General features: G+C 44.4%; 2 protein-coding genes across 2 annotated transcripts in view; both read left to right on the forward strand.

Moving 5' to 3' along the window:
* Positions 1 to 3388: 3388 nt before the first annotated feature.
* Positions 3389 to 26016, forward strand: part of LOC140427768 (transmembrane protein 50B) — a 170194-nt gene continuing 147566 nt past the window's right edge. Inside the window, exon 1 of the mRNA XM_072513402.1 lies at positions 3389 to 3409. The gene's annotated coding sequence lies outside the window, so the exon portion shown is untranslated. The remainder of the gene's footprint in view (positions 3410 to 26016) is intronic.
* Positions 3427 to 5654, forward strand: dnajc28 (DnaJ (Hsp40) homolog, subfamily C, member 28). Its single transcript, XM_072513399.1, has one exon. The coding sequence runs from the start codon at positions 3682 to 3684 to the stop codon at positions 4786 to 4788; it is 1107 nt and encodes a 368-aa protein (XP_072369500.1). The 5' UTR covers positions 3427 to 3681; the 3' UTR covers positions 4789 to 5654.

Consider the following 26016-nt stretch of genomic DNA (forward strand, 5'->3'; position numbering starts at 1 on the left):
GAAAGTTGGGACCCCATCCCGAGGCCTCACTGCCTGAAAGTCAGAGACATTTCTGGAAAGGTGCGAATGGTGAGGGATAAAGGAAGATACCCAAGACACATGCCAGCGAACACTCAATATGGAGGTAACCTTAACCATCTGGAAGACTGACCAGAGAAGGAAGGAAGCAACCAGCGAGACCCACCTTCACAACGATGGACCCGAGAGACTTAGAGAATCTGACCCACAGTTCAACATGGTAGCACAGTGGTTAGCACTGTTGCTTCACAGCGCCAGGGTCCCAGGTTCGATTCCCGGATTGGGTCACTGTCTGTGTGGAGTCTGCACGTTCTCCCTGTGTCTGCGTGGGTTTCCTCCGGGTGCTCAGGTTTCCTCCCACAAATCCCGAAAGACATGCTGTTAGGTAATTTGGACATTCTGAATTTGCCCTCTGTGTACCCGAACAGGCATTCGAATGTGGCGACTAGGGGCTTTTCCGCAGTAACTTCATTGCAGTGTTAATGTAAGCCGACTTGTGACAATAAGGATTTTTTTTTTTTAAATTAGTCCATCAATTCGGGTAGTATAACGAATCTTGGAATCTTTAGTGTATGGTTTTGGGTTAGCTTAAAGGTAAATATTGTTTTGTTGAATAAAATTGGTTTGACTTTATACTTGTGGAGTCCTTTGTTTTTCTCACTAATAAAGACATCTGGGAAAACATTTGATCAAGACGCTGGTCGAAGTATCTGAGATTTTACAGATACAACATCACAGTGCCAAACAACTCTTGTGAAAGATACAAATGGCATCCTATGTATTTGTGGAAAAGGCAAAATTTTCCCTCCTAGTGCTTCTTGACTTGTTTGTAGCCTTTGAAGCGGTTGACTGCACCCTGGATGAGATTCTCTGAAAATGGGGCTATGTCCCCACGCCGGCGGGAAGACCGGCGCCAACCACTCCGTCATCAACGCCCCCTGAAAGTGAGGAATTCTCCACTCTCCTCCACTTTCTCGGGGGCTAAGTTGACACTGGAGCAGTTGGCACCGCACTTGCCGGCGCGGGTGCGCGCATGCGCGGAAGGGCCGCCATGATCTCGCGCATGTGCGGACCGGCCGGCATATTTCCCTTCTCTGCACCGGCCCCCGGGCAATATGGGGGGCCCGGCTCGGAGGAAAGAAGGTCCCCCACGGAACCAGCCCGCCCGCCAATTGGTAGGCCCCGATCGCGGGCCAGGCCACCGAGGCCCCCCCCCCCAGGACGGCCCCCTCACACTTACCTGCCAGGTCCTGCCGGTGTGTGAGATGAATAATTCACGCCGGCGGGACTGGCCAAAAGTTGACGGCCACTCTGCCAATCAGGGCCCAGAGAATCGCCGGGGGGGGGGGGGCGCTGTCAACGGCCCCGACCAGCGTGGTGGGAATCCCGGCGACACCGAGAAACGGCGCCGGAGAATAGGGATGCCGGCGTGGGGGCAGGAATCGCGCCGCCCCCGGGGATTCTCTGACCCAGCGGGGGGTCGGAGATTCCCAGCCCATATTCCTCCAATGACTATTTACAATTGTCTGGCTGGATGGGACTGTATTCTCCCTATGGTAGCATGGCCCCTTTAAGGGGCATGCCCTCACGGTCCATGTGATTGGTTCAGGGCCTATCATGCGGGAACGCGCAAACCCCGACCAATGAAGGATCAGCGCAGTTCCGGGAAGCGGGGTTATGGGCAGTGTGAGCCATAGCGTTAATACTTATATTAGGGACTTATATTGAAGACTCTGTGCCCATGTTAGTTGTCAATAAACATTTTGTTCTTTATTACTACCATCAACCTGCTATTGCCTTGGGCCACCACATAGTCGACGAGTATAAATCAGATTGATAGCAAGCCCGCAGTCATCGAATTCAAGGGGGAAGTAAAGGCTCCAAGATGAACACAGAGTTGGAAAGCATTGACAAAACCAATGAAAAATGCCCAAGATTGGGAAGTTAAACCGGTCTCTTACACCTTGCACCAAAAAATGGAAATGGAACTTAAACACCTTGAAGAATGGGGAATCGTCAGACCTGTGCAGTTTTCAGATGGGCAGACCCCATCGTCCCTGTATTAAAGCTGGACCACTCTGTTAGGATGTGCAAGGTGTAGGCCTACAAGCTAACAATCAACCAGGCAGCCCAGTAGATGAATACCCAATACCACAAATTGAAGACCTTTATGCAAAGTTGGCAGGGGGCTTCATATACATCAAACCTGACATCAGTCATGTGTACTTGCAACTCGAACTGGATGAAGATTCCCGAAAGTTTGGGACGATTAATGTGCAGGAAGGCCTGTTTGAATACACTACATTATCTTTTCACGTCTCCTCAGCCTGTGCAATTCCAGTGCACAATGGAAAATCGCCTTCAAGACATCCCAACGGCTGTGGTCTACCTGGATGATGCCTTAACAGGAACATCACAGGGAGGAGCACCTAGCAAGTTTGAAAGAGGTGTTGAGAAGATTCAGAGTTGTGGAAATCTGACTCAAACCCGAGGTGTGCATATTCCAAGCTAGGGAGGTTCAAAGGTCCTATACCCACTTGAAGACAAGATGAGAGCCATAAGAAAAGTCCCAGCACCTAATTAAGAATTAAAGCCCTTCTTAGGGGTGGTAAACTATTATGGTCATTTTACTCCAAATCACACAATGACATTGGCACCATTGCACGTGCTCTTGAGGAAACACCAGTGTTGGCATTGGAAGGAACCACAGGAGCAAGCCTTCCAACTCATTAAACAGGTCTTGCAACCTCCGAGACCACTGATTCATTTTGACCTGAGAAAACCCATCATTCTGACCTGCAATGCTTCGCCGTCTAAGATAGGAGCAGGTCTATCCCATACAATGGAGGGCGGCTCAGAGAGGCCTTCACCTCAAGAAGGCTTTCTGATGCTGAGTATAAATACAGGCTAATTGAGAAGGAAGGTCTTGCCGTGGTCTACGGCGTCAAGACATTTCACCAGTATGTTTGGAAGACTGAAGCTATTGTCTTCGGTCCTGCAACAAACTCATTCCCTAACCATTGATTCCACACACTCCTGTGGCAACTTTGAAACAGACCGTTCAGAACCTTAAAGGTTAGCAGTGTTTTGCTTCATACTTTGCACCGACTCTTCTCGCTCCAGACAAAACAGTAAACGTTCAATCCGGCGTTCGTCAGTTGGGAATTTCCTTTTTGGACGTTTTCTTTTAAACTTGTCCTGCCGTTCTGGAACAGTTAAAATTCTAAATCTCGGTCGCAGCTTGATTTGACTGCATCACTTCGCTGTTTCACCCAGCTGAGAGCGCTCTGTCCTGGAGTTTTATCTGAATGTTTTGAAGAACCAAACTACAGTTCCCAGGATTCAGTGTAGACAACATCATGGCTCCTACCTGGAGCGGAAAGGATTCAAGGTGATTTCTGGGTTCCGCTTTTACAGTCACCGAGTTTCCAGACACATTGTTTCAATATCTGCTGAATATTTGTAGGGGTTTGCTGTCAAAGCAACAGGTTTTCTTTGTTTAATTGGGGTAGACAAATTTGCATTCATTGTTGGCCTAACATGTAACTCCACTCAATTCTGCTACGTAAATCCTGAGAAGGAAGTTAGCATTTATTTAAATATCATTTAGATGCAAGGTCGCGCGTACAGTTAAGCGGTCCCCTGCGTGGCTATGGTTCCTGTATGAGACACCGGTGCGGCGGGAACATGCTAATAGCTAAGTGGAGCTGCGCTGCCACCTGCAGTCGAAGTGCGAGGTTGTTCTCGGGCTACAAAGCCATGAGCAAAAGCCTCCGAGACTGCTACCGCTTGCTTAATGTACAGGAGAGCTGCCGTCCCGACGAGGTGAAGGACGCCTACCTCAAACTGGTAAAGTTGCACCATCCAGATAGTGGTTCTGGAGCAGATCCTGTGAAGTTCATGCAGGTGAAAGAAGCTTACAAGGCCGTGGTCAAACACTTAGGTGAGAAAAGGGCGGCAGAGCCTGAGAGAGAGGAGGACGAGGAGGAGGAACAACAATTCAAGCACATGGCACCTCAACATAGGCAGTACCTTAGCTTCGAGGGCATTGGCATTGGAACGCCAAGTCAGCGAGAAAAACAGTACAGAAAATTCAGGATGAACCGTGCGACTGAACAAGTTCTGGACTACAGAAAACAGAAACTGCAACACGAGGAGCTGGAGAACAGTATGATGGTGAAAGATGTCCAGCAGAGCAAGAAAATAAAGATAACCCAAGCAGTGGAACGGTTGGTGGAAGATCTCATCCAAGAATCGATGGCCAAAGGTGAATTTGATAACCTAAGTGGCAAAGGGAAGCCATTGCAAAAGCTCTCACAGTATCCATACATTGATCCCATGACTCATAATCTGAACAGGATACTCATCGAAAATGGATATCAACCAGAATGGATTGTCCGACAGAAAGAAATAAAACAAACCATAGAGAAGCTCCAGATCGATATGGTGGCCTTTAGGAGGAAGCTCGGCGAGTCTCTGACTCTTTATAACCAGAAACAGTGGGATCTGAAGTGTGAGCAATTCAGGGATGATATTAAGCAGCTCAATAAAATGGTAGATATTTTCAATTTGATTGTCCCCCTGCTGAACAGGCAAATGCTGCACTACAATCCCGATAAGGAGCTTGTGATCATCCTGAAGAAATATGATGTGTATTTGGAAGCAAGCAAGGCCACTGCGGAGGTTATAGAATCATCAGCTAAGGGAAGTGACACATCTGTGCGTGCAAAAAACACCCTGTTTTCTTGGATCAAACTTTTCCTGAAATAAGCACTGATAAAGAAGTGAAAGACTGTGGCCAGCAGGTTCATTTGCCTCTTTAATTATATCTGCATTGTGTACAGGGAAGCGCATTAGTTGCAACAAGAGGAGATTGTTGAGCCTCCTGAGCCCCGGCTTCCTCATTCCTGTCATTAAACCTGTCATTGGATCATGACCTGCCTGTAGTTCATTCCATTCACTTTCATTAGTTCTATATCACTTGATACTTTACCTAACAAAAGATCCATCAATCTCAGTCTTAAAAGCTCTAATTGTCCCAGCATCCACAAAGGGGGACAAAAAGATTTCAGATCTTTACGAGCCTTTGTGTGTGGAAAAAAAGTGCTCTGGAATTTCCTCCTTAAACAGCCAGCTTCAAATTTTATGCACACTCATTCTTGATTCCCCTACCCGAGTAAATAGTTTATCTGTAGCTTCTTTCTTAGACAAACAGGTTATCATTTATTCATGACTTTCACAACACTGTTTAACTTGCCAGTAAAATATACTGTAACCAAATAGAAAGCAACTACTGTAGGTTGTTACTAGTTATTGTATCACTTTTTTTGGCTGGTGGGTGGAAATGTTCATGCTGCCGCTAAATGGGAAACTATTTCAGTCAAGATTGATGTTTTTTTAAAGTAATGGTTTTAAAAAGCCTTAATCGGGTGGTATAACATGCACTGTGAACTCACAAAATGGAATAATAGGAATGTCATTGTTAACAATACACTATCTTTGCATAAATAGTACTTTATATAAATACCCAAGCTCAGATTGTTTTCTGGAAACACGTTTATTTTGTCTCTTTACATAATCCCTTGTTGTTAGGTTATTTAAATTGTCATCTAATAAAGTTGATTCATCGCTGGTTATCTAAGGCTCACTACATGTTTTTTACAAAAACACATTAGAACATAGAACATAGAACATACAGTGCAGAAGGAGGCCATTCGGCCCATCGAGCCTGCACCGACCCACTTAAGCCCCCACTTCCACCCCATCCCCGTAACCCAATAACTCCTCCCAATAATGTTGGGAGGGGTTAATGTTGACTTCCTGGCAGGACTGCTGTTGCTATCCTCCAACTAATTCTGAGGAAAGTATTGAAATACTAACACAGACCAGTAAAACATTTGTTTTTTTTAATGTATTTTATTACAAACATGTATCAAAACAGGTTATAGCGAACAAACACCCTGGGAAACATGCTTCCCAACCAACAACTATATAGTCTGTACAGAATTTTCCTCTTTTTCACCCCCTTCCCCCGTGACGAACAGCTCCTCAAACACGGTCACAAACATCCCCCAGCTTTCTTCAAACCCCCCTGAAGAGCCCCTTAACTCATACTTTATCTTCTCTAACCGCAGGAAGTAATACAGGTCACCCAACCAAGCTGCCACCCCCGCTGGCAATGCTGACCGCACTCCAGCAAAATTCACCGCCATGCAATCAGAGAGGTGAAGGCCCGGACATCGAACTTCCTCCTCTCCATGAGCTCTGGCTTCTCTGAGACCCCAAATATCGCCACCAAAGGGTCCGGGTCCACCTCCTCCACTATCCTGGCTAAGACTGCGAACACTCCCGCCCAGAATCTGCCCAATTTTTCGCAATCCCAAAACATGTGCGCGTGATTCGCTGGCTCCCGCCCACACCTCTCACACTCATCTGCTACCCCCTGGAAGAACCCACTCATTCTCGCCCGAGTCATATGCACCCTGTGCACCACCTTAAACTGTATAAGGCTCATCCTTGCACATGAGGAGGTCCCGTTTACCCTACAAAGTTCCTCACTCCGAGCTCCCCAATTGATCTCCCCTCTATACTCCTCTTCACATTTCTCCTTGAACTTCACCACCCGCTCACCTCCCTGCTCACCCAGCCACTTGTATACATCCCCAATTCTTCCCTCCCCTTCCACATCCAGGAGCAGCAGTCGCTCCAGCAGGGTGTATCCCGGCAACCTCGGGAACCCCCTCCAGCCCTTTCGCGCAAAGTCCCTAACCTGCAAATGCCTGAACTCACACCCCCTCGGCAGCTCTACACTCTCCCTTAGCTCCTCCAAACTGGCGAACCCTTCCTCCAAATACAGATCCCTCATCTTGACCAGCCCCACTCCCCTCCACCTGTATACAGTATCCTTCCCCCCCCCCCCGGCTCAAACTCATGATTCTCGCACAGCGGCGTTAGCACTGACATCCCTTCCACCCTAAAATGCCTCCTCAACTGATTCCAAATCTTCAGTAAAACATTTGTGGTGCAATTAGCATCTTTATAAATATAGAACATAGAATACCGACAGTGCAGAAGGAGACCATTCAGCCCAGCGAATCTACACCGACTCTCCAAACTAGCATCCTACCAAGGCCCATCCTTCCACTTTATCCTTGTAACCTCATAACCCCACTTAACCTTTTAGAATAATCTTTATTGTCACAAGTAGGCTTACATTAACACTGCAATAAGGTTACTGTGAAAAGCCCCTAGTCGCCACATTCCGCTGCCTGTTCGGGTACACAGAGGGAGATTTCAGAATGTCTAATTCACCTAACAGCACGTCTTTTGAGATTTGTGGGAGGAAATCCATGCAGACACAGGGAGAACGTGCAGACTCCGCACAGTGACCCAAGCCGGAAATCGAACCTGGGACCCTGGCGCTGTGAAACAGTAGCACAACGATACTTCATTAAATCTCCCTCCCGTGCCATTCCTCTCATGTCATTCCCATCACATTCCTTTCATCCATCTCCATATCAATCCATTCCACATCCCTCTCTTTCTATGCCATCCCCATCTCAAATACCAACTCTCCCATGCCTTCCCAAACCCCACTCCATCTCCTGTGCATTCCCATTCCATGCCATCCTTATCACCCACTCCTTCATGCCATCCCCAACTTCCCCCTCCTGTGTCATTACCTGTTATGGGTCCGGGTTTACAGAACCCCAAAGTGTTTCATGGAGTTCAACCGACCCACAACTTTTAATAGACTGTGGTGTGGGAAGCACACAGCGTACTCTCCAGGTGTGATACAGCAGAAATGGGCAAGTGGTTTTAAAAACAAAACAATGTTTATTCTAGGAACTCAAGGTAACCTTTTAAAAACAAAGATTGAATATCTTAACACCCATTACTTCAAAGATAACCCCAAAAGACTACAACACTAAATAATCCTTCAAATTGTTCCTTTAAACATCCAAAAGACTTAAAACCTTCAAAAATACGAGCACATTAGGTTACATTCAATATATTTATAGTCTTTGGATTGTAGAAATCAACAGACCAGCTCTGTGTTTCTTCCTGCAGCTCACAGCAAAACACACAGACACTCCCAGCTGGGTTCTCAAACAGAAACTCAAAAAAGCTTCAAGATGGTTTCATTTTTCACCTTTGCACCATCAATTAAGAAATGCACACAGTAAAAACACTTTACCGGTTCAAAAAAAACAACACATGCAAATAGGTATAATAATATAGTCCATTTTTTTTTTGTTGTTCTTCCTCCAACCAAAATCCTTCTCGATTGACAGTCTCTTTGAACAAGAAAGTCTCTGCACAATCCATCCATTCCTCTACGCCTCGGCATTTCTCTTTAAAGTTAGATACTTCAGTTCAATCTGATCACAGAGTCCCTTGCAATTCTCCAATACAGGAGCATCGGTTACCACAGCTTTCAGGCCGTCAAATGCCTGTTGAAAGTCCGCTGTCCATTGAAATTTTTGACGTTTCACCAGCAAGTCCATCAGTGGAGCAACCACGCTACAAATCTTTTGCACAAAGGTTCGATCAAATCCATTCATGCCAAGAAATCGCATTATTTTCTTTCATCTTGAGGGTATCGGAAACTCCTCAAGGAAAGTGATTTGGGCTTTTCCAAATTCACTTTTGGCTAGGTTTATCACCAAACCCGCCTCCTGAAGTTGATCGAATAACTCCATAAGATGTTTTAAATGTTCTTTCCATGTCTGGCTGAAAACTACCAGATCGTCGATATATACCGCACAATTGGGTAATCCTGAAACAACTGTATTAGTTAACCGTTGAAATGTGGCTGGGGTTTTTTTTCATGCCAAATGGCGTAACTTTGAATTGGTATATACCATCTGGAGTCACAAAAGCTGAAATCTCCTTCATCCTTTCGGATAAAGGTACCTGCCAGTAACCTTTAAGTAAATCCAATTTGGAAATAAAAGCGGATTGTCCCACTTTCTCAATGCAATCCTCCAAACGTGAGATAGGATAAGAGCCCGTTCTTGTAACTGCATTAACCTTTCTATAGTCACAACCGTTGGGTGCCGTCTGGTTTAGGTACCATCACTATGGATGAGCTCCATTGGCTGCAACCCACTTCAATTATGCCATTTTTAAGCACACTCTCAATCTCTTTGTTAACCTGTTCCAATTTTAAAGGATTAAGTCGATATGGATGTTGTTTGATAGGAACATCATTTCCCACATCTACATCATGTATAGCCATTTTAGTACTTCCCAATTTATCACTACAAACTTGCCCATGTGATATCAATAACTCTTTCAGGTCAGTTTGTTTTTCCTCTGGAAGGTAACTTAACAATTCATCCCAATTTTTAAGAACATCCTCATTTTCCAATTTAATTTGAGGTATGTCAAATTCACAGTCATCTGGATTTGGTTCGTCACTTTGAGTTAGAATCATTAAAACCTCCTTTTTCTCTCCTTCCCTTTCAAAGTACCTTTTAAGCAGATTCACATGACACACTCGGTGAGCCTTCCTTCTATCTGGTGTTTTTACCACATAATTCACCTCACTTAATTTCCTTTCAATCTGATACGGTCCACAAAACCTAGCTTTTAAAGGCTCCCCTACCACTGGTAACAACACTAAAACGTTATCTCCACTGGTAAAACTACGAACGTTGGATTTTTTGTTCGCTACCCGTTTCATCACATTTTGTGCAACTTTCAAATGTTGTCTAGCCAATTCACCTGCTCTATTTAATCATTCCCTAAAATTTGACACGTAATCCAATAGTGTAATTTCCGATTTCTCACCCACCAATATTTCTTTAACCAATTTAAGTGGTCCTCTTACCTCATGACCAAAAATTAGTTCAAAAGGACTAAATTTGGTTGACTCATTAGGTGCATCCCTAATTGCAAATAGTACGAATGGAATTCTTTTATCCCAATCCTCTGGATAATCTTGACAATAAGCCCTGAACATTGTCTTTAATGTCTGATGCCACCTTTCTAACGCTCCCTGCGATTCTGGATGGTACACAGTTGACTTAAATTGTTTTATTCCTAAGCTCTCCATAACTTCTTGGAATAACTTTGAGGTAAAATTTAATCCTTGATCCGATTGAATTTCTGTGGGTAGTCCATATCTAGTAAAGAATTTAAGTAACTCCTCCACAATCTTTTTAGCTGTAAGATTACGTACTGGAATGGCCTCTGGAAGCCTAGTGGACACATCCATCATAGTCAAAAGATATTGATTCCCACTTTTTGTTTTAGGAAGCGGTCCTACACGATCAATTAGAACCCTTGTAAAAGGTTCCTCAAATGCTGGAATGGGTATTAAGGGCACTGTTTTTATCACGGCTTCAGGTTTCCCTATCACTTGACATGTGTGACATGATTGACAAAATTTAACTTCATCTTTATGTGGTCCAGGCCAATAAAAATGTTTCTGGATTTTAGCTTGAGTTTTCCTTATCCCCAAATGACCTCCCACTGGTACCTCATATGCCACTTGCAACACTTCCTTTCTACACCCTACCGGCAATACTACTTGATGAACTTCTGCCCACTTTTCATCTGCCTGCATATGTACAGGTCTCCATTTTCTCATCAAGACATCAATTTCACAGTAATAACACTCTGGTATACACGCAGATTCCTCTTCCGTGTATGCTTTCTGATACACCCGTTTTATTTCTAGATCTTTTTGTTGTAACTCCGCCAATTTTCTTGAACTAAAAATATCCACCTCATCCTCCACCTGTTCTTGTTCTTTTTCAACTATTTGATCAAAAATCGTTTCTGATAATTGCACTTCCACTTCACCTTCACTCTTTGATTTCTCCTCTTGTCTTAATGTGTGACTTTGCGACCTTGTTACTACACAATCCGAAAAAATCCCAGGATATTCGTCCTTCAACACTTCAGTTGTCTGATTTTCCACTGGCTTATCAACCACAGTAGGCATCACTCCCACTTGCGATCCAGCTATATCATTACCCAAGACAAACTGTATTCCTGGACAAGATAGTTTCTCTATTACTCCTACTACCACTTCACCACTCTTCACTGGACTTTTCAACCTTACCTTATATAATGGATCGCTACTCCAATCACCCTGAATTCCACATATTACCACCTTTTCTGGCAACATTCTTCCAAACTACATAATTCCTCATCTCTTACCATTGAAGATTAACTAGCTCCTGTATCTCTTAAAATTGTGACTTCTTTACCTGCTCCTCCTGATACACATGAGTAAACTTTACCCACACAAGTAAATTCTTTAAAGACATCTGGCACCTTCTTATCAATTACTTCCTGAACAGGCTGTACAATCGTTTGCACCTCCTTCGCTTCCCTTGGGCTTTCCTTTACCACTCTAACAAACCCCACTGTCTTATCCTGTTTTACCACATCAGCTTTCCCAGTGCTTTTCTTTAACCACCAACACTGTGACTTTACATGGCCTAGTTTATTACAGTGAAAACATTTGAAACTTTTCATTTCTCTTCCACCCTCCTGGATTTCTTTTTTAATCTGAGGTACATTTTCTTTATTATATCCCATTGGATCACCTTTACCATAACCACTTGAGTATTTCTCATGTCCCCAGTTTCTATCCCTCACCGGCTGAAACTGATGTCGGAAACCAAGCCTTGATTTATGAACTAATTCATAATCATCTGCCATTTCTGCTGCTAATCTCGCAGTTTTAACCCTCTGCTCTTCCACATGAGTTCTCACTACATCAAGAATTGAATTTTTAAACTCCTCCAAAAGTATAATTTCTCTGAGAGCTTCATACGTTTGGTCTATTTTCAAAGCCCTTATCCACCTATCAAAATTACTCTGTTTAAACCTTTCAAACTCCATGTATGTTTGACCATATTCTTTCCTTAAATTTCTAAACCTTTATCTGTACGCTTCAGGAACTAGCTCATATACACCTAAGATGGATTTTTTCACCTCATTCATTCCAGATACCTCCTCCGGTAGTGATGCAAACACTTCACTAGCTCTACCTACCAGCTTTGTTTGATTCAGTAATACCCACATGTCCTGTGGCTATTTCATTTGTTTAGCTACCTGTACTGCGCTTTAATGTTCTATGTTCTCATATGAAATGAAGAAGGCTTCTACCTCCTTCTCGTCACACCTTGGCAATCGTTGGACATATTTAAATAGATCCCCACCACGTCTTCGACTATGACGCTCTGTCTCACTATCCTCATCAATCTCATCCAACTGTATGTTTCCCTTTGTGTCTGCCAATTTTAACTGATTTTCATGTTTCATAGTCATTTTATGAAGTTCAAACTCTCTCTTTTTTTCCCTTTCCTCTCTATCTCTTTCTTTGGTTTTTTCTTCTCTCTCCTTTTCTTTTTCCTCTCTATCTCTATCTCTTTCTTTGTTTCTTTCTTCTCTCTCCTTTTATTTTTCTCTCATTGCATATTCAAGCTGTTTTAATTCTTTTTCATGTTCAAATTACTTAATCTGCAACTGGAGCTTTGCCATTTCGAATGAGTCAGAATGTATCTCAGGCAAAATTAAATGCTCAGCTACCGCGGTAAGTACCTCATCTTTTCGCATTTTGCCAGGCAATGTTAACTGCAATGCTTTTGCCAAATCTAACAGTCTGCTTTTAGTCTCTGTCCGTAAAGTATTGTGTGTTACCGTGTCCGCCCCCAAAAACTTCTGAGCCTCTGAAAGAGCCATTGTCCACAACACACTCCCCACTTAAAATAAAATACCGCACCTTGAAAAGCAACCACAATATGCTCACCCCTCACTGTCTTTAAGTTTGTTAAGCTAATCCAATCGATAGAATTCGATCCCGGACGAGCCCCCAATTGTTATGGGTCCGAGTTTACAGAACCCCAAAGTGTTTCATGGAGTTCAACCGACCCACAACTTTTACTAGATTGTGGTGTGGGAAGCACACGTCGTACTCTCCAGGTGTGATACAGCAGAAATGGACAGGTGGTTTTTAAAACAAAACAATGTTTATTCTATGAACTCAAGGTAACCTTTTAAAAACAAACATTGAATATCTTAACACCCATTACTTCAAAGATAACCCCAAAAGACTACAACACTAAATAATCCTTCAAATTGTTCCTTTAAACATCCAAAAGACTTCAAACCTTCAAAAATATGAGCACATTAGGTTACATTCAATATATTTATAGTCTTTGGATTGCAGAAATCAACAGACCAGCTCTGTGTTTCTTCCTGCAGCTCACAGCAAAACACACAGACACTCCCAGCTGCGTTCTCAAACTGAAACTCAAAAAAGCAGAAGTGTGCTCAGCTCCCCCCACCCTCTGACATCACTTCAGTAATACGATCAGCTCCATTTCCTAAAGGTACATTGCTTAAACAAATGACAACCCCTCCCTATTCTTTCTAGCTGAGTGCTTTATATTTGGCGAGGGAACCTCATAATTGTGTTATCTCTTTTTTTTTTAAATTTAGAGTACCCAATTCATTTTTTCCAATGAAGGGGCAATTTGGCAAGGCCAATCCACCTAGCCTGCACATCTTTGGGTTCTGGGGTAGAAACCCACACAAACACAGGGAGAATGTGCAAACCCCACACAGCAGTGACCCAGAGCCTGAGGCAGCCATGAGGCAGCAGTGCTAACCACTACACCACCGTGCTGCCCCTTAATTGTGCTATCTCTAAGCCCACCTACGTCCCCCTCTACAGCGTTATCCCACCCTGCCTCTATCTCAGTTCATCTGCCGAAACACTAAATTATGCATTTGCTACTTGATGACTTGACTATTGCACCCCTAGTGGGTCTCCCACATTCTACCCTCCATAAACTTTTTCTTTTAAATTTAGAGTACCCAATTATTGTTTTTCCAATTAAGGGGCAACTTCACACGGCCAATGCACCTAACCTGCACATCTTTTGGGTTGTGGGGGTGAAACCCACGCAGGCATGGGGAGAATGTGCGAACTCCACACGGACAGTGACCCAGGGTCGGGATTCAAACCCGGGTCCTCAGCGCCATAGCCCCAGTGTTAACCACTGCGCCACATGCCACCTTATTACCCTCCATAAACTTGAGATCATCCAAAACTCTGCTGCCTGTGGGCTTAACTTGCAGCAAGTCCAGTTGCCCATCATCCACAATGGTAAAATACTGCGGCCATTGGAAATCTGAAATAAGAACAAATATGCTGAAAAATAAACTCAGCAGGTTGGGCAGCAGCTGCGGAGATAAACTGAGTTAACGTTTCAGGTGGACGACCTTTCATCAGAACCTATCACACCTGTGCTCATTGAACTGCGTTGGCTCCCGGGGTCAAGCAACATCTTGATTTAAAAATTGTCGTCCTTGTTTTCAGATTGCCTTGCCCCTCCTATCTCTGTGATCTCCTGCAGCCAAACAATCCACGAGATATCTGTTCTCCACTAATTCTGGCCTCTTGTATATTCTCAATCAGAACTGCTGCACTATTGGTGGCTGTGTCATCAATGCCTAGGCCCCAAGTTTTGGAATTCTCTCCCTGAACCTTTTGACTTCTCTACTTCACGTTCCTCCTTAAAGATATTCCTCAAAACCTACCTCTTTTGGCCGTCTGACCTAATATCTCCTTAAGTGGCTCAGTGTCATATTTAGTTTTATGATGTTCTTGTGAAGTGCCTTGGGCCATTTTATTCTGTTAAAGGCATTGTATACGTATAAATTGTTTTATTATTGCAATTCTAGAACATTAAAATTTTGAATGAGCAATTTATTGAAGTGATAGAACCAAGCTGTCTGTCTATCACCTTTTTATTGGTGTGGTGCTGGTTTAAACCAGACCGGTTTAGCTCAGTTGGCTGGAGTGCTGGTTCGTGACGCAGAGCGAGGCCAACAGCGCAGGTTCACCTTTTATATTGCACCACCTGTGGGAACATTAATGCATAATTCAAATCCAAGACGTCCTTAAGAATGGAAATTTAAAATTTATGACACCCTGCATTAATGTCGGGTCATTAGTGCTTAGTTGCCTATGGCTAATGAGAAAATATACTAAGTTTACATGTCGATGTCGCCATAATTGCTTTGTGCCAAGTTGTGCTATCTTAACCATTCCAGATATTATGAATTAACGATTCTACCAATAGTGCATTGGTTGAAGTATTAAACCATATGTCTTTGAAGAGAAGAGTGAAAGAAAGAAAGGCTTGCATTTATATAGCACCTTTCACAAACACCAGATGTCTCAAGGTGCTTTACAGCCAATTAAGATTTAAAGTGTAGTCACTGTTGCAGTGTCGGAAACGTGGCAATGGGCCCATGGTATTCGAGGCAAGGTACTAACATGGATTGACGATTGGCTGTCAGGCAGAAGGCAGAGAGTTGGGATAAAAGGTTTTTTTTCGGAATGGCAACCGGTGACGAGTGGTGTCCCGCAGGGTTCAGTGTTGGGGCCACAGCTGTTCTCTTTATATATTAACGACCTAGATGACGGGGCTGGGGGCATTCTGGCTAAGTTTGCCGATGATACAAAGATAGGTGGAGGGACAGGTAGTATGGAGGAGGTGGGGAGGCTGCAGAAAGATTTAGACAGTTTAGGAGAGTGGTCCAAGAAATGGCTGATGAAATTCAATGTGGGCAAGTGCGAGGTCTTGCACTTTGGAAAAAAGAATAGAGGCATGGACTATTTTCTAAACGGTGACAAAATTCATAATGCTGAAGTGCAAAGGGACTTGGGAGTCCTAGTCCAGGATTCTCTAAAGGTAAACTTGCAGGTTGAGTCCGTAATTAAGAAAGCAAATGCAATGTTGTCATTCATCTCAAGAGGCTTGGAATATAAAAGCAGGGATGTACTTCTGAAGCTTTATAAAGCATTAGTTAGGCCCCATTTAGAATACTGTGAGCAATTTTGGGCCCCACACCTCAGGAAGGACATACTGGCACTGGAGCGGGTCCAGCGGAGATTCACACGGATGATCCCAGGAATGGTAGGCCTAACATACGATGAACGTCTGAGGATCCTGGGATTATATTCATTGGAGTTTAGGAGGTTGAGGGGAGATCTAATAGAAACTTACAAGATAATGAATGGCTTAGATAGGGTGGATGTAGGGAAGTTGTTTCCATTAGCAGGGGAGACTAGGACCCGGGGGCACAGCCTTAGAATAAAAGGGAGTCACTTTAGAACAGAGATGAGGAGAAATTTCTTCAGCCAGAGAGTGGTGGGTCTGTGGAATTCATTGCCACAGAGGGCGGTGGAGGCCGGGACGTTGAGTGTCTTTAAGACAGAAGTTGATAAATTCTTGATTTCTCAAGGAATTAAGGGCTATGGAGAGAGAGCGGGTAAATGGAGTTGAAATCAGCCATGATTGAATGGTGGAGTGGACTCGATGGGCCGAATGGCCTTACTTCCGCTCCTAGGTCTTATGGTCTAACCAATCTGCGCGCAGCAAACTCCCACAAGCAGTAATGTGATAATGACCAGATACTATGTTTTTGTGATGTTGATTGAGAGATAAATGATGGCCAGCACACCAGGGATAACTCCCTAACTCTTCAAAATAGTGCCACTGGGCCACGGAATCTTTCACAATCACCTGAGAAGGCAAATGGGGGCCTTGCTTTCTTATCCAAAAGGTGGCACCTCTGACGGTGCAGTGCTCCCTCAGTACGACACTTGAGTGTCAGTGTTAGTTTATGGACTCAAACTTTACAGTGGGGCTTGATCCCAGAACCTTGAGACTCCGAGCAAGAGTGCTATCATTTGAGCTGACACATTTTCCTTACTATAAACCACACAGGCAATCTTTGCATCATCTGCAACTTCTTAATTATGCTCCCTGCATTTAAGTCTAAGTCACTGATAAATACCATGAACAGCAAGAACCCATTAGTGAGTGCTCAACATTTAAATTTGAACGAGAAGTAACTGAGGGAGACTAACGCCAGTAAGAGGAAGAGCAGGCAGGGAGAAGTTGCTGAACACAGCAGGACTGGTGATCTGAAGTTCATTTGTTTCAACGTGGGAAATATAAGTCAAAAAGAAAAAGGAAGAGTTCGTAAGGTTGAGAAGGCTGAGAACAAATAAAGACCTTGAAGAATATAAAGAAAATAAGAAGGAACTTCCCGTGTTTGCATGGGTCTCACCACCACAACTCAAAGATGTTCAGGTCAGGTGGATTGGCCACGCTAAATTGCCCCTTAATTCCAAAAAAATAATTGGGTACTCCAAATTTTTTTAAAAGGAAGGAACTTAAGCAAGGAGTTAGGAGGGCTCAAAGAGATCATGAAAAGTCCTTGGCAAACAGGATTAAAGAGAATCCCAAGGCATTTTATACGTATATAAAGAGCAAAAGGATAGCCAGGGAAAGGGTTGGCTCACTCAAGTGAATCAATGCGTGGAGCCAGAGGAAATGGGCGAAGTACTAAATGAGTACTTTGCATCAGCATTCACCAAAGAAAACGACTTGATGGATTGTGAGTCTAGGGAAGAGTGTGTAGATCGTCTGGGTCATGTAGATATAAAAAAGGAGGTGTTGGGTGCCTCAAAAGCATTATGGTGGGTAGGTCCCCAGGACCTACCCCAAAATACTGCGGGAGGCAAGGGAGGAAATTGCTGGGGCCAGGGCAGAAATTCTTGTATCCTCATTAGCTACAGATGAGGTCCCAGAGGATTGGAGAATAGCCAATTTTGTTCCTTTGTTTAAGAAGGGTAGAAGGGATAATCCAGGAAATTATTGGTCAGTGAGCATCACGTCAGTGGTAGGCAAATTATTGGAAAAGATCCTTAGGGACCGGATTTACTCACATTTGGAAACAAGTGGACTTACTGGCGATAAGCAGCATGGTTTTGTGAAGGAGAGGTCATGTCTCACTAACTTGATGGAGTTTTTTGAGGAAGCGACAAAGATGATTGATGAAGGAAGTATAGTGGATGTTGTTTACATGGACTTCAGTAAAGCCTTTAACAAGGTCCCTCATTGCAGACTGGTATAAAATGTGAAGTCACACGGGATCAGAGGTGAACTGGCATGGTGGGTACAGAACTGGCCCGGTCATAGAAGAGAGGGGAGTGAAGGGTGCTTTTCTGAATGGAAGGCTGTGATTAGTGGTGTTCTGCAAGGAACAGAGCTGGGACCTTTGTTGTTCGTAGTATATATAAATGATTTGGAGGAAAATGTAGCTGGTCTGATTAGTAAGTTTGCGGATGACACAAAGATTGGTGGAGTTATGGATAGTGAAGAGGATTGTCAGAGGATACAGCAGGATATAGATTGGTTGGAGATTTGGGTGGAGAAATGGCAGATGGCGTTTAATCCAGACAAATGTGAGGTAATGCATTTTGGAAAGTCTAATACAGGTGGGAATTATACAGTAAATGGCATAACCCTTGGCCGTTTGACAGACAGGGAGATCTTTTTTTTTCTTTTCATAAATTTAGAGTACCCAATTTATTTTCCACTTGAGGGGCAATTTAGCATGACCAATCCACCTAGCCTGCACATCTTTGGGTTGTGGGGGAGAAACCCACGCAAACATAGGGAGAATGTGCAAACTCCACACGGACAGTGACCCAGAGCCGGGATCGAACCTGGGACCTCGGCGCTGTGAAGCAGCAGTGCCACCCACTGCACCACCATGCTGCCTACAGGCAGAAAGATCTGGCTGTACAGGTCACTTCAAAGTGGCAATGCAGATGGAAATGGCAGTCAGAAGGCATATAGTATGCTTGCCTTCGTTGGTCGGGGCATTGAATATAAAAATTGTCAAGTCATGCTGCAGCTGTATAAAACCTTGGTTAGGCCACATTTGGAATATTGCGCACAATTCTGGTCACCCCACTACCAGAAGGACGTAGATGCTTTGGAGAGGGTACAGAAGAGGTTTCCTAGGATGTTGCCTGGTGTGAAGGGTATTAGCTATGAGGAGAGGTTGGATAAACTCTGATTGTTTTCACTGGAATGATGGAGGTTGAAGGGCGACCTGATAGAGGTTTACAAAATTATGAGGGGCATGGACAGGGTGGATAGTCAGAAGTTTTTTCCCAGGAAAAGTTAATTACTAGGGGACATAGGTTTAAAGTGCGAGGGAGAAAGTTTAGAGGAGATGTGCGAGGAAGTTTTTTTACAGAGTGGTGAGTGCCTGGAACGTGCTGCCAAGGGAGGTCGTGGAAGCAGATACGATAGCGACGTTTAAGAGACATCTTGACGAGACATGAATAAGATGGGATTAGAGGGTTACAGATCCCGGAAGTGCAGAAGGTTTTAGTTTAGACAGTCATCATGATCGGTACTGGCTTGGAGGGCTGAATGGCCTGTTCCTGTGCTGTAATGTTTTTTGTTCTTTGAATTACATGTTTACATTTCTAGGAAGACTCACAGGATTCTGTCAGGTAGTCTGGGAGAATTTAAAGGTTTCTGGAGCCAGAATGAAACTGGGGGACAAACAAGCTAGGTCCTGAGCCTTCCCGGGTGGGGATGAGGTATTAGTATTGTTGCCTTTGCAGGGTGAACCTCTGAAGGCGATATTCAATGGACCCTATAAGGTGGTTAGGAGAGTGAGTAAGGTAACATCTTAATCAGTACTCCAGACCACAGGAAGAAGGGGTGGTTGTGCCATATCGTAGGGAGAAGGATGGAAAGGGACAAGGTGTCAGGTGGTAGAAACACTGGAAGAAAAGCGTAATGAGAAGAGAGAGGTAAAAGAAGATTGAGACGGCACACAGAATGACCCTTCTGTAGTACCATTAACAAATACAGACATCGTAGGACAGTTAGAGGCCCAGTTGGTCTATTTAGGACAGAGAAAATATCAATAGATTTGAAGGGACACTCCAGGGTGCACTCCGTTAATTGAACATAATGTACACATTGGAAACTCCGAACTGGTAAAGCATCACTCGTACCACCTGAATCCACGTAAAATAGCTCAGTTGGAGGCAGAGATCCAATATATGTTGGAAAATAACTTAATTGAGCCCAGTAGGAGGAATTGGAGCTCATCAGTAGTATTAGTGCCTATGCCATATGGAACCATGCGGTTCTGCATCGATTACCGGCAAATAAATGACATCACCAAAACCGATTCATATCCAATTCCAAGATTACAGGACTGCATTGATAGAACAGGTAGTGCCTTCTTCCCGTCAAAGATTGATCTGTTGAAAGGTTATTGGCAGGTCCCGTTAACTCCCAGGCAAAGGAGATAGCCACCTTTGTAACGCCCCGAGGGCTGTTTCAATGCAGGGTAATGCTATTTGGACTCAAAAATACACCAGCAACATTCCTTTGGTTTATGTCCCAAGTAGTGGTTGAAGTGCCTAACTGTGTGGTCTACTTGGAAATTGGGGTAGTGCACAGTGAGACGTGGAACAAACATACGGAGCAATTGGAGGAGCTCTTCAGACAACTGGAGTTGGCCAGGCTAGTAATTAAGATGCCCAAAAGCAAGTTTGCCAGACAAAAGTCACCTATTTAAGTCATGTGGTGGGACAGGGGCAAGTGGTGCCCAGAACAGCCAAAGTAAGGGCATTCTTGGATTTTCCCTCTCCCAAAACCAAATGGGAAATTATGAGGTTTCAGGGTATGTGTGGCTTCATTAGGAAATTCTACTAAACTTCAGTACTATAGTGGTACCTTTTAACCAATGTGCTAGTGAAGGAAGTGAAAATAATTTGTCCGCAGACTGTCAAGAGGCGTTTGAGAAGTTGAGGGCCATCTTAATAAGCGAATCGGTGCTGGAGGCCCTGGAATTTTCCAGAACATTTAAAATGGCCACAGGTGTCAGTGCTCTGAGAGTAGGGGCAGTGCTACTACAAGATGATGGTGCAGGAATAGAGAGGCCAGTGGGATATTTTTCAAAAACACCAAGTCCGTGCCAAAGAAAATGTTCCACCATTGAAAAGGAAGCCACAGCCTTGCTATTAGCCCTTCAGCTACTTCATATACTTTGAAGTATATGTCCGACATGACAATCAACAAAGCTTCATTTATTTGTGCAGACCATAATCCACTTGCATTTAGAGAGATGTTTAATGCCCGGAACGCAAGGTTATTCTGTTGAGAGTTTATTATTTCAACAGTTAAAATTGTACACATTCCCAGAAAGGATAATGTGATTGTAAATGCTTTGTCATGTGTTTAAGGGCTGACTAGTTCCCAATTTAGAGACTGGAAAGGGAACTTATATAATGGGGATGGATTGGATGGATATGTGTTTGTGATTTATGTCTTGCATACCTCATAATGAAGTGTCCGTGCACTGACATTTCATTATTTTAAGGAGGGAAGTATGCAAGAGTCCTTCCTGTTTATTCCCTTATTTCCTCTTTCTTTTGTTTTTCCATTATCATTTTTGATCCATGGATGATTAATAGACATGTATCTTTAAGTCAAGCAGAAAGAGAATGAGGAATTCAGAAGTTACAGGAGGGAACACTCTGTTAGTCTCTGCTAGTTTGAACAGGAGCTTCAGGCTTTTTGTCACCAGAGCGAGAGATGGAGTGGGACTTAGTTTGATTGATTGGTTGGGGGGGTCAATGAATTGGCCCAAAAGGTCGTTCTCTGCCTGATAGCAGGTGGTGATTTGATCCTGTTCCAGTGGAATGACTTTCAGAGTCCCAAGGAGCTCAGTTTGACTCCTGAATGTACAGGGACAAGGACTCTCTCTCTCTCCTCTGTGTTTTCTCCAGAAATGCTGTGAGTGCTGTATTTCTGGAACTGCAGAGAACCTGAATGAACGAATCTCCAGGAAATCTATTACAGACTTCAAACAAAGACCAGAACCCTCTTTCTCTCTCCAGAAAGGTTGTGAGTGCTATATTTCTGAAGCTACAAAGGCCTGACTGAATCCACAGTAATGCCTCGGACTGAAAGTAGAGTTTAAAGAGGATTAAGGTGCTGGAAACAACTATCTGAAACAAAGACTCTTTTTCCCTTTTACCTATGATTTTTTTAAACCTCTTTCTTCCCCACTTGGTTTGTCTGTCTTGTGTGTGTGTAGAGAGGGGGGGGGGGGGTAAAGTGGGGAATTAAGTTGAAAGTTAACCAGTTGTATTTGCTGCATATTTCATTACAGTTCTTGTTATTAATAAAAAGTAATTGTGTTTACATTTACAAATCTGGTGACTGTAATTTTTGGGCAGCCATGGGCCAAAGAGTTTGGGCATTTTGCTCAGAATTATTGGTTAATTCACTTGTGTTGTGGCTCTGGTCAAGTGTGTCATGTTAAGCACACTGAGATAACACCGGCTGCAACTGGATGCAGCTATAACTCAAGTAGACTCCAGACCTTGAAGTTAGTTCAATTTGATTTATTGAACCTGTCACAGAGTTAGCACAGTTCTCTGTGAGTTCGACTCTCTGCTAACCTAGATGTGATTTCTCTATCTCGACTGAACCAGACTAGCTCTTCTCCACGTGCTGTATGCGTTACGTGATATGTACACTGGACTCGCTCTGTAGATGTCCCTAGTAGAAAGAGGCGGATTGTGAGTGCCTCGTGCCTTTTATAGTGGGAAACCACCCCCAAGTGTTCTGCCTGCTGATTGGTTATGTCCTGTTCCCTGTGCCCATTAGCTCCTGTCTGTATCTCATTAAGTGCATGTCTGCATATCATGACAAAGTGGGGCTGAAATTGACCACGCACTAGGGTGCCGTAACATTTGCTGCAAGCAGTTGTTGAAGCAGAGTCCATAAATTTAAATGGGAGGCTGGACAGTTGTTTGAGAGAGAAGTGCGAGAAAGTGTATAGGAGTGAATAGGAGAGTAAGACTAGACAGACAATCTAGCATATGGGAAACAAACCAGTAACACAATGGTTGGCTTCAGTGTGTAATATTGTATCAATCTAGCTCTGATAATATTGTATCAATTTAGCTCTGGGCTTCTGTTTCATGCCAACAATTGAATGTCTGTTGACTTTAAGGACTTTTAGCTTCTATTGTGTCAAGTGTCGTGCGCCAGCCCCCGCACCGTGGAATTCAACCCCACTACTCCAAGCTTGCAATGTGCAATTGAAATCTACTTGTGTTTACTGAGCCTACTTGTTTCTATGCTTGCAATGTTTTGTCCTCCATTGTTAAATTGAGGGCCTACATCAATAAAATTCCGTAGAAACTCCTACTTATTTTTCAGATAGATAATATTAAAATCTAATTACATTTTCTAGTTAAATAGTCGAACCCATAATGCTATTTCCAACTGGGTCCAGCTCATGATAAAATACTGGATACGGTATTCATCAGGGTCCAGCTCATGATAAAATACTGGATACGGTATTCATCAACAGCCTTTCTAATGTGAGTTCACTGTTTGTCAAGACATACATTTTTAGAGTCCCTCTGGATCCCTCCATGGCTTTGTTCCTTCCAATCTATGTAACCTTCCAAGCCTGACCTTTAGTATATGCACCACTTATCTTGCCCTACCACTAGTGACCATGCTGTCTACTATCTAGGTCCTTAGGCAATGGGCGTTTATCCTTAAATCTCTCTACTTCTCTTTCTTTAAGATACTCCTTAAAATCTACTTTAAACAATGCTTTTGGTCACTTGGCCTAATTCTTTGGCTTGATGTCAACTTATTTCTAATGATGCTCCTGTGAAGCAATTTGAGCATTTACTACATTAAATTGGTTTAAAAAAACTGCATATGGAATCCTTTCATTTATTAGCCCAGATATAGAATACAAGAGTGAAAAGGTTATACAGTAACAATCTAAAACATTAGTTTGGCCACAACTTGATTATTGTGTGCAGTTCTGGTCACTTAATTTCAGAAATAATGGCTGGGATTTTGCAGCCCTGCCATGGCAGAACCTACCACGGGGGGTGTGGCGTCCTAACTAATACGTGACTTTCTGTGAAACCGGATTATCCCAGCGGTGGATGGGGCTGGAAAGTCCAACCCAAGCAATTGCACTAGACAGGGTGCAGAGGAGATTTACGAGGATGTTCCCAGAACTGGAAAACTTCAGATATGAGGAAAGATTGGATCCCCTGTGGCTGTTCTCCTTGGAAAAGAGGAGGCTGAGGGGAGATTTGATTGAGATGAACAAAATTGTGAGGTGCATGGATAGAGTGGATGGGCAGGGCCTAATAACCTGGGCAGAGAGGTCAGTGACTAGGGGACATAGAATTAAAGTTATTGGTAGAAGGGTTAAAACGGAGATGAGGAAATGTGGGCGGGATTCTCTGATCCTGAGGCTAAGTGTTGACTCCGTTGTAAACGCCGTCACGTTTCTCGACGGCATCAACATGCCCTCAGGATCAACGATTCTGACCCCTACAGGGAGTAAGCACCTCACTGGAGCGACTCACACCGCTCCAGTTACCGATCCCCGGCGACAGATGGGCGCCGCGGGTCTGCGCATGCGCAGTGAGACCAGCGCCAATGCACGCGTGCGCAGTGGAAGCAGCACGATTGCCGCACATGCACAGTGGTTCCGTTCTCCGCGCCGGCCCCGCTGCAACATGGCGTAAGGCTACAGGGGCCCAGCGCAGAACAAAAGAGGCCGCCAGCCCGAGAGGCCGGCCTGCCGATCGGTGGGCCCCCAACGGGGTCGAACGCCCTTCCCACCCCCCCCCCCCCCCCCCACCACGCCGCCCCCGGATGCATCCACGCCGAAGTTCCGCCGGAAAAGAGCAGGTGTGAACTCGGCTTTTTATGTGTGGCCGCTCGGCCCATCCCGGCAATTGTCCGGCCCGGCCCCGGGGCGAGAGAATCCCGCCCTATATGTTCACACAGAGGGTTGTGGGGATCTGGAAGTCAGTCTGAAAGAGTAGTAGATGCAAAAACACTCAATTAGATATGCACCTCAGGTTCCGTAACCTGCAGAGCTACGGACCAAATGCTGGAAAGTGGGATTAGGCTGGGTGGCTAGTTTTTCAACAGCACAGAAATGATGGGCCAAGTGGCCTCTTTCTGTGCCACAAACGTCACATTATTTTATTGCTATTTAAAATTTTTTAAAAAAAATGTTTATTAAGAATTTTTAACAAAATTTTCAACCATACAAAACAACCCCCCCCCCGTAACACAAAAGATAGAAAGCTTGCATAGCAAGACATGAACATGGCAAGTCAATATGATACAGAACTTTGTACATTGGATTCCTCCCGTACATATCAGTTTCCCGGATCATTCATGTATTTTCTTGCTCAAATGTCCCCCAGAAAGGCCCCCTTCCCCCTCCCTCCCTCCTCCCCCCACCGCAAGAAAGATGTCCCCCCCCCTCCTCCCCCCCTGGGTTGCTGCTGCTGCTGTCCGACCATCATCTAACGCTCCACGAGATAGTCTAGGAACGGTTGCCACCGCCTGTAGAACCCCTGCGCAGACCCCCTCAAGGCAAACTTAATCCTCTCCAACTTGATAAACCCTGCCATATCATTTATCCAGGCCTCCACGCTGGGGGGCTTCGCCTCTTTCCATATTAACAAGATCCTTCGCGGGCTATAGGGACGCAAAGGCCAGAATGCCGGCCTCTTTCGCCTCCTGCACTCCCGGCTCGTCCACTACTCCAAAAAGTGCTAGCCCCCAGCTTGGCTTGACCCGGACTTTCACCATCTTAAATACTGTTCCCGCAACTCCCCTCCAGAACCCCTCCGGGCATGACCAAAACATATGGATATGGTTTGCTGGACTTCCTGAGCACCTCCCACATCTGTCCTCCACCCCAAAGAACCTACTCAGCCTCGCCCCCATCATATGCGCTCTTTGAACTACCTTAAACTGTATCAGGCTAAGCCTGGCACACGAGGAAGAGGAATTAACCCTACTTAGGGCATCAGCCCACAGCCCCTCCTCAATCTCCTCCCCTAGCTCCTCTCCCCATTTACCTTTCAGCTCCTCTACCAAAGCCTCCCCCTCTTTCATCTCCTGGTATATCGCCGACACCTTGCCCTCCCCGACCCATACGCCCGAAAGCACCCTGTCTTGAATCCCCTGTGCCCCCAGGAGCAGCGGGAATTCCCTCACTTGCATGTACCTGAAGGCATTTCCCGGGGGTAGTCCAAATTTCTCCTCCAGCGCCCCT

The sequence above is a fragment of the Scyliorhinus torazame genome, chromosome 8, assembly GCF_047496885.1.
Source record: "Scyliorhinus torazame isolate Kashiwa2021f chromosome 8, sScyTor2.1, whole genome shotgun sequence".
Classification (NCBI taxonomy): Eukaryota; Metazoa; Chordata; class Chondrichthyes; order Carcharhiniformes; family Scyliorhinidae; genus Scyliorhinus; species Scyliorhinus torazame.